Source organism: Myripristis murdjan, chromosome 13, assembly GCF_902150065.1.
Source record: "Myripristis murdjan chromosome 13, fMyrMur1.1, whole genome shotgun sequence".
NCBI lineage: Eukaryota > Metazoa > Chordata > Actinopteri > Holocentriformes > Holocentridae > Myripristis > Myripristis murdjan.
This window is the reverse complement of record NC_043992.1, coordinates 4,076,761-4,090,757: the sequence shown is the minus strand read 5'-3', so window position 1 is coordinate 4,090,757 and position 13,997 is coordinate 4,076,761. Positions and strand designations below refer to the sequence as shown.

Here is a 13,997-nt window from a genome sequence, read left to right as displayed (position 1 = left end):
AAATACCATCACATCACTTTCCCTTCACAATGCGGGCGCGCACACACACACACACACACACACACACACACACACACACACACACACACACACACAGAGGAAGGCAATAAGTTCTGTAGAATGACAGGTCATGTTAAAGGCATGCAGTATGGGTTGGATTCCAGTCGTGTTTTATGCTCACACTGAGATTATTTATGTTTCGCTCATCATCACACCTTCACCTGCCTCGTCCTGCAGTCTACCTCTGTCTCTCTGTCTCTCTCTCTCTGTCTCTCATATTAAATCACTTTGTTTCAACTACTTTCTACTCTCTGGAAGTGAAGTTAATTCTGATACCTGTGTACAGTGAGCAGCGTCACACACAGTGTTAGCGTTATTTTCTAAGGACTGAAAAACTGCATTTCCCAGAAGCCCAGCTGCTTCCTGTTGCAAAAAGGATGTCGGGCTTCATTTCTCTTCACTGAGGAGGATGAAAGTGATTCTTCCATCGTCCTTTCACTCCCTCCATTGTCTGCTAGGAGCTCTGAAGTTTTTATCTGTTTGCGCTGGAAGAACGGCGCCCTCTTCCTGTTTTTGCCATAAAGCAACACAGCTGTGCTGCCTGATGCAGAGAGGAGGCTGATAAGAGGCTGAGGCTTTTTGATTTACCGTGAATATACGTATATATGTAAGAAATGAGTATGTGGTTTTCTCCTCTTGCTTCCTCTCATCCCCCAGCTTCTATCCCACTGGGTCACAAACTGGGGATCAAGGGCCCCTTTGCGGTCCTTGTGGAGCTTCCAGAGGGTCTCCAGAAAAATGAGTAAGCTTAATTTTCCCTGTGCTGTAACTTAGCCCAACGACAGAACATCAAAAAACAACTGTCCTGATCACAGGTTTGACTTTTCACTGCTGCCTCCCTAACAAGGCCGGCAATCACACAACACATTAAATCTTACCTAACAATACTTTAAAACGGGAGGTTCCTGGGGAAAACTGTGACCAAACGGAGGTGTGTGTGAGGCTGAGTAACAGAGTCCTTCACATGAAAACATGTAGGAAGCTCCGCTCTCTCATCTCCTCCATTCGTTCCTTTCCATTTTATGTCTGCATTTTTCTCTCTCTCAGTTTCCACTGGATGACCTTTTGTGGGCCGCTGGTCTATGCATGGCCAGAAAGTGTGTGTGAATATGTTAATGTGTGTGTATGCATGCAGTGTGTGTGTGTGTGTGTGTGCCTGTAGGAGGGGCATCAGTCTAAGCGGTGTCATGCAGCAGGAATGAGGGGTGGTGGGACAGTCAGGTCGTTCGTCATGGTAGAGTAGGAGAAAGGTCATTGTCCTCCCGCTGACACACGCATTCACTCTATCCTGTCTCTCTCTCTCTCTCTCACACACACACACACACACACACACAGAGATGACCATTTTTCTGGGTGATATAGCAGCCCAGTCAAGGACCTCTGTCCCCTTTCACAACTCAGATCAAAACCAATCTGCAGGACAAAGCTGAGAGAGGGCGGGAGGGGGGGCGGCGTCTCACCCCTGTTCAGCTCTCTGTGCCCCAGTCTAATGTGACAGAGGAGTTTGTTGGGACTACTGTGGCAAAGTGGGGTGCTGGGACCACCAGGGGTCCCAGAGAGGGTTCAAGTGGTCCCCAGCACAGTGACACTAAGCACACTTCACCCTCCTGTTCTAACATTTTTTATCAGTTGCGGTCAATTTGACTTTAGTCTTTTAAACCTCCAGAGAATGATTCCAAAATAAATTGTTAAGTTAATGTGTCAGGTATGCTATGTGTTATGTGCTATTGTTGATGACTTAAACAGCCCTTTAAATTAATGTTAGAGTTCCTCAGTGTCATCCAACGCAACTAAAACAAATGTTAAACATTATGTGTGTTTAAATGTTTAGTTTAGTTTAGTCATGTTTATTTTGAATATGTCCATAAAACACAATTCTGCAATTTAAATCATAGAAAAAAACTGCCAAAAAAGACATACAAAATGAATAACAGATTCAAATAGCAAAAAAGAAAAACAAAAAAAATCAAGAACAAAACAAAAGAATCTAAACATATCCGAAAAGGAGTGAGAAGAAGTAAAACGTATGTACTCTCACCCCTCTTATAATGGCTTACATTAAATAATGTAAATGTAAATGTTAATATTTCTAATATGTTTTATACAGCCTGTGCTAATCAGTGCTAGTCGGAGCAGTTAAGATGTTAGATATGCACAACCTAAATGTGGATGTGATCAGGCGGAGGAAAGTGAGGAGAGCAGCCTCACTCCAGCTGATAATCAGAGAGTGCCATGAGAAACTGTCTGTATTATCTCTCCCAGGGTCACTGCAGCCTTTTTCGGCTCCTGTTGTGATGCCGACTGACAGGTAAGATCATTTAATCCAGAAAATGAGCTCCTCACCTCCAGCTCCCCCTGCAGGCTGCAGAGCTCACCCTGCCCATGTCTGCATGAATTAATCCCAACACATTCTGAACACTCCTCCAGAACAAGGAGAGAAGTACGAAAGCAGCAACATATTTTCCCTGTTGTTTGTTTGCTATTTTTGTTTGTTTTTTTATGAGCACAAACTTATGGTGAAGCTGCTCTCAGCACTTACGGACCCAGACTTACCCAGAATACCTTTATGGCCTTGCTTTTGCCAAAGGACAGCTTTTACTATGGCATGATTTCAATTTTGTATCCATTCATTTTACAGTTTTGTGTTTATTCTTGGGCCATTTAGTTATGAATGAACTATATGCCTATGTATGAACTATATAAAAACTATTATGTGCTCTACCAATTTCACGTGCCGTCTCCACTGCTGCAATAATGTGAAATCTTGTTCAACAGGAAGTGTGTGTTTTGACACCCTGTGCTAACACGCTGCACATTCAAATCCAGTCCAAAAACAAAAGCAGAACATTTCAGCAGCAACTTTACATGCATACAACTTTTAATATTTCCTGCCGAGTTTCAGCCTCAGTAACCGTGGTGGTGTTATCTGTGGGCTGTGGGGGTCATTTGGGTGCAGCTCCCACAACAAATATGGAAACTGAACAGATCCGAGTCCCCCTTTTCTCTCAGGGCTCCGGGACGTGGAGGAAGGCCTGTGATGTTTAAATGAGCCTGTTGTTCCCAGCATCCGGTGTGGGGACTTCCAGGGGTCATTTAGGTGTTAAACAGAGTCTAAAATGTGAATACAGAGCTGGTTCTGTCTGGAATATGCTAACCTCTGACAAGACACAACAAAAGTAAAAGCACTGTCAAAGTTTTGATTATTAATAGTCTATAATGTGCATTGTATGTAGTGTAGTTGCAGTGTATTATTTGTACTCTTTTTTTTATTTTATTTTTATCGTTTCCCCTGCGCAGTTTATTTTGCTTTCTGATGCACCTTACAGTTACAGTTTTTATTGTTCATCTGTTCATTTGTGAAATCAGTCAGTTTATTTAACTGACATATATTATATCTTGTATGATTGTATATTATGCTTTTGTCATATTTTATTGTGATTTTTTTTCTCATGTGATGTCTTATGGGACAAAATGACAACAAATTGGGGTCTGTTTGTGTGTGTGTGTGTGTGTGTGTGTGTACACGGACCCTCTGCTCCGATGGAGACCAGTTTGACTCCCTTGCTGGCGATGAAGTCCAGCGCTTTGTTGACATTGTTGATCTTGTGGACCCTCATCTTGCCTCGCTCAGGCTTGGGTAACCGTTCGCCTGTGGGAATGAACACACACACACACACACACACACACACACACACGTGCGCACAGGGGAGAAAACAAAAGTGAATGAGTGAGCTGGTGTGCATGTTTCCACAGGCTCAGCAGATTGACAGAGCGACGGTCAGGGCAGTTAAAGTTACAGCTGCAACAAGAGCGTCTGACGCAGCAGGAGCATGAGAAAAAAATTCATCTCATCGAATTTAGTTTAGCAATAAATTTGCCGAGGAAAATCCACACGTTCGCCCAAATCCCACCGTTTTCCCGCTACAACACTGAAAACCTCAGGGGGAATGCTGTCATCCATGACTCTCGATAATCTGTAGCTGGGTGTTCCCACTTTTGTTTTTGGCCGGAGACCCACACTGAGGCTGGAAAATGTGAGCGACCCCGCCCTGTAATCGACATGGACGGTGCACGTCCTCCACAGAGAGACCAAAACACGACTGGGACGGACAGATCCCAACACATCAGGCTCCTCTGCTGCACGGCTCTCCCACCGGCCTCCGTGTGTAACCTCATCTTCACAACTGTTTCACTTTAGCGCTGCAGTTAACAGCCATGTTGATAACCAATTAAAGCTGCCCAATGTAAATTTCCTTGTAAACAGTTGTTTACACTAAAAATTCATCATCAAGACACAATCTGTGTCCTTGAGGCCACAGAAACATGTTGAATATGTTTCCTGCCTCAAAAAGACACTTGAACAGGGACGTGTATTACAAATCCACATGACCCACTGTGTGAACCTGACAGCTTCAGAGCTGCTGGAGGGTTTATTTCTTCACTTTGACAGACCCAGGCTAACGGCTCCCATAGGCTTCAAGTCTTTATGCTAAGCTAACACACAATGCTACCCATAGCAACTGAACCACTGGACGTCCAGAGGTGGAAATGCTGTCCAACATCTGGTCTCAGTCTGGGGACGTCGGGAAAAGGGAATTTTTCCCAAAATGTCAATGAGTATTCCTTTAACATTACGATGCCTTGGTTTTCTAGGTGATCATAAAATATATTGCACCTTCAGTCAGATTTTTTTTTCCCTTGATTAATCAACTAAGTGGAATAAGAGGGAAAAAGCAACACAACATCAAATGTAGTGACTTACTTAAAAAAAAAAGACATGTTAACACACTTTTTTCAAAACAATGGAGTCTCCCTTTGATTAATGCAATTTTAAATTGTGATTTTTGCAAATATTTCGACATTGTGATATAACACCAGATATGTCGTTTGATTTTGGATATTGTAATATTATGATTTGGCATCAGTATTCCTTGTTTTAAAAAACTGCATTACAGTCAAATACCAGTCCAGACTCCGGACTTATTCTGCTTGGTCATCATATCCACATCGCTAATTACTGTTTATCAAAAATCTCTTATGAAAGCACCAATAATCATCCCTACAATATTGATATTAGAGTACTTGATCAAAGACAGTGTGATATTGGATTTTGTCCGTGTCCCCCAGCTGTGCAGCCAACACTGGAGCAGCTTGTGGTTTAAACTGACCTGTGGCTGCCACGGTGTGAAGTCTTAATGTGTTGTGAAATGTTGCAAGTGTGTGCAGCACAAAAAAGTAAAAGTGTGTGTTTACACGTGGCACTTGGAGCATTAGCCAATCACTTGAGTGAGTCAAATAACCACTACAGGACCAATTCAATATTGGTCAGACCCTAAATTTGATGATTGCTTATCCAATTTGTAGTCGCTGCAGGTTATTTATGTTCAAGGATCCCGATATTTAGTATCAGGCAACGGCAAGCTCTGAGTTACCTGAGATGACCTCGAGCAGCAGCATGAGTTTGAGTCCATCCCTGAAGTCTTCCTCGATGTTTTCGATCTGCGTGCCGGCCTTCCGCAGGTGGGAGTTACACCAGGCCGTGAACGTCTGCAAAACAGCACACACAAAGGACAGAACTGATCAGTTGTGCTTTAACAATGGTGTTTTTTTTTCCAGCTTTCATGACCATAAACCACAAATACAGAACAAAAAAGAAGTTGAAATTGATTTGATAGGAAGAGGCAGTTCCCTTGATTAGGCGGGAAGTAGCAGGACAGAAGAGGAAGAGGCAGCCATTATTGCACCAATGTTACTGTACTTGTACCACAAAAAAAAAAAAAAAAAAAAAAAAAGGGAAGGACAACAACCTCGAATCCAAAGGAGCCAGTCACACCAGCTGACATGAAGATGAAAACTGCTTAAATATGGCAGTTTAGTTGAGTTTTTTCCTGCTCGCTCAGGCAGCTGCACGCTTCATTTTTATGCACTTTCATCTTTGTGACACTCTCAAACTGTGTTCTTTGGGCCTCTTCTTATTTTTCTAGCATTTTTTCCTGCTTGGACACTCTCTGCCCTTCTCCACAACCTTCATACTTTCATTACCTCATATCAAGAGCTCTGAAAGCGTTTCTGACCCTGGACACACGCACAGTAAATCGAGCCTCTCGCGGGCCGGAGTCCCAGGCTCCAAAAAGCATTAGGCCATTACTCATCAAGTGGGACGGATGAGGCCAGCGACCCGTGCTGGCACCCAGAGCCACAGGTTAAGAAACACCAGCATGTACCTACTGTTTTAAACAAGACAAATGGCCAGTGGAGTTGGAATAAAGCAGCACATGGGATAGTGTGTGTGACGCCTGTAACTGAATATCATGATGGTGCACTGAATCACAAACACAGCTATCGTGGAAAACACACACGCCAGCACAAAACACACACATCAAGAGCCGTCTGGAATCCCTGTTTTTGTGCTTCTGGTTAGGCCGACATTCCTTCAGAAATGTGTTTTGAATCATTTTATTTTGAAGAAGCCCGTGGCACGGACGCAGGCACGCCATTACAGCGGGGCTGGAGGAAGGGCTGGCACGGCGTCTGCGAGCCTCGCCACCCCGCACCCAGACTCCGGCCTGTGACTCAGCCGGGGCACATCATCAATCAAAGTGTCGCGGAGCAAAACTCACAACCTCAACGAACTAATCACATCATTCCCATCACTCTGGTGCACTAGTTTTTCCTAAACTTGTTGCATAATTTAGCGGAAGTGCCCGACTGGGAAAGAAACAAGAGCATCATCAAATCAGTCTGCTTACTTCTGTAAAGTATCTTAAAGACTCCATAAGCACTTTATGTACAAATATCCCTCCTCGCTTTATTAAGTCATAGCAGGGCCAAAACCACTATTTCAGCATTGGAAGGGACAGACATTTTGGGAATGCCTGAACATTGAATTGCTAATATATTCCAGCAATATTTTTGGGGAGGACATTGTTGGAGTGCCTGAACACTGGGGGGGACTTGTACCTCTCAATGTATATGGGCGTTTGGGCCTTGAGTCTTAGTACCTCCCCCCTGACCATGAAGGGGTCTCGTCTCTCTGCGGTCCTTCTCTAGATTTCCTCCAATTTTGCCCTGCTCTACCAGTTTTTTGGGGGGAGTTTTTCTTGGCCTGTGATGAGGATTAAATCAGGCCCAAAAAGCCCATTGGGACTGTAAGTGGTGATTTGGGGCTCTAAATAAAGTTAAAAAATATAATTCAATTTTAACTTTAGAGCATAAACAAAAACAGTCACCCTCTGCTTAAGGCTTTCTATCTAAAAAAAATGCAGTTTAGAGCGTTCTTTATTCTAACATGTGACCACTTCCAAAATAGAAGGCTCAAGAGAGAGCTGTCGCTTTACTTTCATGCCAAACGTCATTTGGTGAGAATTGGTGTCAAAGGTTCAGATCTCATCCTTTCTGCCATGGACCTTCCAAGCTCACCTGCTGCCATGTTTTTGAGGTTATCAGCTAGTGCCAAGGGTAAACACCATGAGATTCTGCCTCTAGTTCTGAAATGTTACATGCACTGCAAAAATAAGACAAAGATTATTTGTCTTATTTCAAGTCAAAAATGTCTTATTACTAGTCAAAATATCTCATTACACTTAAAATAAGACATGATCACCTCAGAAGTAACTTGTTTTTAGACAATTATCTCTTGTTTCAAGTGAAAATTTGCTTGTTTCATTGGCAAAATTTGTTTCTTGTTTCTAGCTAATTTTCATTTATTTCAAGTGAATTTTCACTTTTTCCACTGGCAAATTTTGCCAATGAAACAAACAAATTTTCACTTGTTTCAAGTGAATTTTCACTTGAAACAAGTGAAAATTGTCTAAAAACAATTTACTTCTGAGGTGATCATGTCTTATTTTAAGTGTACTATTTTGACTAGAAATAAGACATTTTTGACTTGAAATAAGACAAATAATCTTGGTAAGATTTTGAGTTTTTGCAGTGTGGAAAAATCCAAAGCGTACAATATTTGGAAAGCAATACAACGCCTCTGTAAAGGTTCATAATGCGGCGACAACAGACTCTATGTAACTATGTCTCTCTCCTTTCCCCCGTGTCCTTTCACCCCTCAGGACTGGGGTCCCATTTGCATTTGTTCAGTTCACTCGGTCCAGAATGTAAAGTGACACTGCAGCTGCAACACACACACACACACACCAGCAGCAGCCTCTTTGCTCTTTGCACTACTTTCTGTTTGAAATGGCTATGAGAAAAATATTCATGGCCAACGATTTCCAGTCAGTGAACCCTGAAGGAAACACACTTCAAGAGCTGAGTGACATGGACGAGCACTGATCCAGATCCTGCAGCTCTCACCCACTGCTACCTCACTCCGTCCGCCCCCTCCCCTGCACCACGGGTGTGAGTAAAAACATTATGACAGGGCGCTGGTCGCTGCCCTGCCCCTCTCCCCGATGTCCCACTGTGGCCACCGGCACAAAGCGGCCATTGAGCCTCGCGGATAATAGCACCCTTCAGCCCCCACCCACTCGCTCTCTCTCTCTCTCTCTGCCCCCCCTCCTTCCACCCCCACACTGTGTGTCCTCGTCCCGTCCAGGCTGGGGGAGGGAGATACATTTCACATAAACAAACAGACAAACCATACAAAGGGGAAAGGGGGATAGGGGGAGGCAGAGGGGGGGTTAACAGACAATGCCCGCCGCTCCCTCCCTCTACTGTTAGCAACAATGGGCTTCCCCCGGCAGGAAGTGGCAGTGCCATGACAGGAAGTTCCACCGGGCCGGCTGACGGCCGCTCCGTTGAAATCACTGGATTTATGACCGTCACTACAGCTAACCTGCTGCTCTGTTACATAACACCCACACGGCAGACCTGGGGTCAGTGCAAGGTAAACCAATACTCCAGCATGAACGAAAATCAACTTTTATGTCAGAAGAGTGTAAATTTCCACTTATTGATACTTTAAATTTTTTGACAGCTTATTTCAGCTTGATAGTGCGTGTGCGGTCGGTATTTCAATCTAGCTGCACTGTGGATGGGCTGAAGAATATGTGTCTTGGAATCTTAATAATAAAAAAGCATCAACTGTGTGTTTTTAAGGCAGAGTGCTTATCAGACTTCTTAAATTAAGAAAAAAAAAAGAGCAAAGCGAAATGCAAAAGACCATTAGGATCCATTTCTTTACTTGTGCCTGTGTTGAACACAGACTTGGAGCTGTGTCTAGTTCCTGCAAGATGATGCTTTATATTGGGATGAGGATATTACTTTAATGTCAACTTTACTATCACAAAAAAAATATTTTACAGGCTACAGCATGTACTACTGCCAAAGTCATGATGTCAGACAAATTCCATGCTGTGCCTGGGTGATGTACGTACAACAATAATATACTTGACTAGTTGACTCTTCTGGCCCACTCCTGATGTGTACTGTGAATTTCATTTCTGATGTAAACGGGTGGGTAAACAGAGCTTAGGAGAGTTTACCCTCCATTATTTCAAGTAATACTTTTGAGCATGTTTGCCTTCATCAGTTAGATGACAGAAGAGAGAGACAGCAAACATTAGACAGAGAGAGAGAGAGAGAGAGAGAGAGAGAAACAGAGAGAGAGAGAGAGAGAGAGAGAGAGAGAAACAGAGAAGGAGAGAGAGAGAGTTTGGACACTATGTCTGCTATGATTGTATTTTGTGTAAATATGCTTTAGCAATGTTGTATAATATGCAGCCATGCCAATAAAGCTAATTGAATTTAATTGAAATTTAATTGAGTTTGGACACACCTTCTCATTCAATGTTTTTTTTTTTTCTTTCTACATTGTAGATACATACTGAAGACATCAAATACAGGGTGACACAAAAAAACGGGAACTTTTTAACAATCCAATAAAACCAAGAGTGATGGAAGAAAAATATTTTATTCATAGTAATTGAAACTTTAAAACATGCCATTTAAGAAACAATGATGGAATATTCATTTTTTTAAAATTGTACTGCCACTTGCTCATGTCTGCCAAAACGCACTTCAAAAGTTCCCGTTTTTTTGGGTCACCCTGTATATGAAGCAAGATATATGGAATTATGTAGCAAAGAAAAGAGAGAGAGAGAGAGAGAGAGAGAGAGAGAGAGAGAGAGAGAGAGAGAGAGAGAGAGAGAGAAAGGAGAGAGTGCATCACATCTCTTGAAAGATTAATCCTTTAAAACATCATTGATCCTTGTACACTGCAGGTCATATTATGTAATCAGCACAACTGAAGTGCTCAGTTTATTAATGACCAGACACATTTACATCCACAGAACATGTACACAGTTTCTCCTGTTAGTTTCTGTTGTGAAGTTAGCACCAGGCCAACAACACCAACTTCCCAAGCCTCCCATTGTAACAGAGGAAAGCCAGCAGGGAGCTCTGCGCAGTGGGAGTGTTTGGACCATGTCAGAGCAGCTACTGGGACTGCAGCAGGTCAACCATGTTCCAACAGGACGCTGCGACTGGGAGTGGTGAGGGGGAGGAGGAGGAGGAGAACAGAGGAGTGGAAAACACAAACAGCAGCAGGTCCGGACCTGCAGGGCGCCTCGGCACTTCGTGTCCCGTACAATACAACACGCTGCAGGTTACAGCTGGGACTACCGATCCCTGAAGACAAACTTTCTTTGATTCTGCAACATCACAGGGTCTCATTCTTACTCACGCTCTGTGACTCTGACTCGCTCACTCTCATCCTGCCTTTTCCCACCACTGAATACAGTCTGTCAGAAGAAAACTACCTTAAAAAATGTTCCAGGAGGGAGGGGAGCAAATATCTAGTCTGTGGACAAAGTGTCAAGTAGTTAGCAGGCCCTAAAGTGATGACTTCAAATTGCTTCCTTGTTCTGACATGCAGCCAAAAAAAAAAAAAAAAAAAAAGCCTAGATCTTCAGTTTTGGGATCATTCCTGACATGAGCCAGGGCTGACGTTAACTCCCTTTTTATTGACTCGATCCAGAATGCAAAGTTTGAACTGCAAGTCACATTCGCGGTCTTGAAAAGCCGAGGAGCAGAGGAGATCCAGCTGTAATTCAGGGGGAAATCCACGGGCTGAATTGACTGAATTAAAAAGGGAATTGACCCTAATTCCTGGAGTGAGCGAGCAAACAGGATCACGGGCGGTCAAGCCTGTTAAGCCTGTCCATGTGGCCGCTGTGTTGCCGACACACATCAGATCAGATGAGATGAGATCAGACGGGCTGAGGCGAGAGGATTTCTGACCTGAGCTGAGGAGGCAGATAACAGGCTGGAGGCTGCGTGGGGCACAGAGCACAGAGCCCGGCTCATACAAGAGCACCAAAGGTTTACATTTTCAGCCGCAGCTGCCCGCTCTTGTCCTCTAGTGTCTGTTGCATAACTGTGGCATAATCACAGTGAGGAACGCAGGCGGGTAACACGGCTACACCAGCAGTTAGTCAGGATGCTGAACTGATACCAGGCCGCTCAACGGGTGCCACAGCGTTTTGGCCACGTTTACTGAGCAGGCCGGTCAAAGCAAAGGAAACCAAAAGACACGAGACAAATATTAGGGACGATTTTCTAACAAAACCAAAAACCATGATCCTGCACTCCTCAGTTCACCAAAGTGATTCTGTGTGGGGGAGTGTGTTTCTGAGTACGACACCAGATTACAGTGAACACACAGACCATCTAGAACATTCAACACCATGTTTGATTAATGACAACCCTTTATAGGGCACTCATTGAAATACTTTGAAACTCAAAAAAACAACAACCCTAGACTGTTATTAGTGAACATGACATGAATTTATTACTTCTATAAAAAAAAAAAAAAAAATTAAATTTTCATTTTCCTATAGAAAATCAAAGCCAATGAGATTGGTCAAATGCCACAGTCATGTGACCTGGGATGTAGAGCGATCTTTGCTGATTGGCTGGGTGAAGACCAAATGATTATTGAACTGACTGAGACAGGGGATGGGCGTGATATGTAAAATTTCTGAAATGACCAAAAATAGTCACTTGCCCTATAAAGGGTTAACAATGGACTTCTTACCCCAACCACAATGCAAAGGCTTTCTGATGCTATGCTGCACAGCCTTCCTGTACATAACACTGGTTTGTGTTCAAATTAAAAAAGAAAAACTTTAATTCTGAGTCAGGTAATTTTTTTTCCACATAATCTGAGATACAAACCAAACTGCCTGTGGACCGTGAAAAGGGCCAAACGGTTACACGCAAACAAAAGATGTAATGTTGTATTTGGCGGTTTGCTTCCTCACTTCTAGGAGTGGCATGGGATTTCAGAGAAAAGATGTGTCCACCGACGAATCACATTCCAGACGCAAACAATGTGAGTGTGAGGAAACACTCAGGAAACATGACAAACCTGGCCGAGCACCTAAAACAGAAACCTGGTGATGTAATGTAATGACTGTTAAACGGGTGTATGACGTGGCTGACTTTGTGATATCAAAAAATCCTGGTCATTGTCACAAGAACAGATGTAATATCATATTGTGATGAAACTTGTGATTTACACCCCGACTTACTTCCTGCGACTTGTACAGGCCCGACACCAGAATTGAATTCATGTCAGCAGCACAAACCTGCTGGGTCTCAATCGGGCCTAAAAGAACACTCCTCTCAGATGCAGCCCCACTTTGTCATTTCAGCAGACAGAGCGGGTTTCTATTTACCTGTAAATCTTGCCAAATGCAGCTTTCATCAACCCGGGTCACAGCACCAGATTAAATCTAATGAGTTCATTTACAGAAGAACAGACTGCCACTATAATTACCTGATGTTAACGACTCAATGCGTCTAAAAACAGAACCTGTTTGTGATCGTTTTGTTATTTTGCCAGACAAGGATGCAATTCATTTTATGACACTCATGAGACTGAGCTGAGGGGTCAGGCCAGCTCATGTAGCAGGGTGAGGGGTGAACTGGTGTGTGTGATGTTGATGTCTTGTGTCCAAAAAAGGGAAAAAGAAGGTGTGATGAAGGGGTTTGTGGCCAAAGTGTCTGGTTCTGTTTAAGCTGGGTGACATTCCTCCTTCCATGGCAGATATACAACTGTCTGCTTACTGCGTTAGGACTACAGAGACAGAAGAGGGGCTACTGGGGTCTGTCAGGGTCAGCTGTTTGATCTAACACACACACACACACACACACACACACACACACACACACAGCTACTGGAGCCATCACTTTGACCCTGGCAGTCATTCAACTGTGATCTCTAGCTGGGTGCACCGGGTCGGAGGTCAAGGTTCAGACCGATATCACCGCTTTCAAGGAGAAGAACTCAGCAGTGGCTCTACTTATCAAAACATCTGACGACCAAACACACACGCACACACACACACACACACATACACATACACACAAACTCGAGCAGAGAAACACACAGTCTGCAGCAAAAACAAGCATGTGACATGACCATGAACACACACACAGTGAATACACTGACATCGTCCATCTTTCTACCATTTTCTCACTCTCTGCTTCACACACACACACACACTCACCACTCCTTGGACAGGAATGTGTTTTAAGAGATACAAGAATTGACAACGTACCACCTACACACACCTCATCATGTCCTTATAGAGCTGACTTCACCTATACCGTCATACACACACATGCACACCAATTATTTCCACACCCAATGTCTCGTGCAATTTACTCAATGCATACACACTTTTAACTACCCCTCTCTCTCTCTTACACACACAGACACACACACACACACACACACACACACACACACACACACACACAGAGGTAGGTGAGGGTGTGTCCTGCTACACCTGGAAAGAATGAGCCAAGTTTGAACAAAGTGTTATTGCTCAACTGCCTGGCATTCTCTGCATGACTTCAGAATGTGTGTGTGTGTGTATGTGTGTGTTCCAGCTCACACACCCCTTTTCGTGCTGACAATGATGAGTTCACTCTGACAGGCTTCTATTTCTGTGGTAGCTCGTACGGGCCAAGGCTCA

The 13,997-nt window shown here is 43.6% G+C and overlaps 1 protein-coding gene across 4 annotated transcripts in view; it reads right to left on the bottom strand.

Annotated features, from left to right (window-relative positions):
- The window catches only part of actn4 (actinin, alpha 4), a 90,381-nt gene that overhangs the window by 30,323 nt on the left and 46,061 nt on the right, over positions 1-13,997 (bottom strand). For all 4 annotated transcript variants that reach the window (XM_030066288.1, XM_030066287.1, XM_030066290.1 and 1 more), the window contains exons 2-3: positions 5,493-5,607; positions 3,590-3,709 (exon numbers count right to left, since the gene is read on the bottom strand). In XM_030066288.1, coding sequence (XP_029922148.1) covers positions 3,590-3,709; positions 5,493-5,607 — 235 coding nt within the window. The remainder of the gene's footprint in view (positions 1-3,589; positions 3,710-5,492; positions 5,608-13,997) is intronic.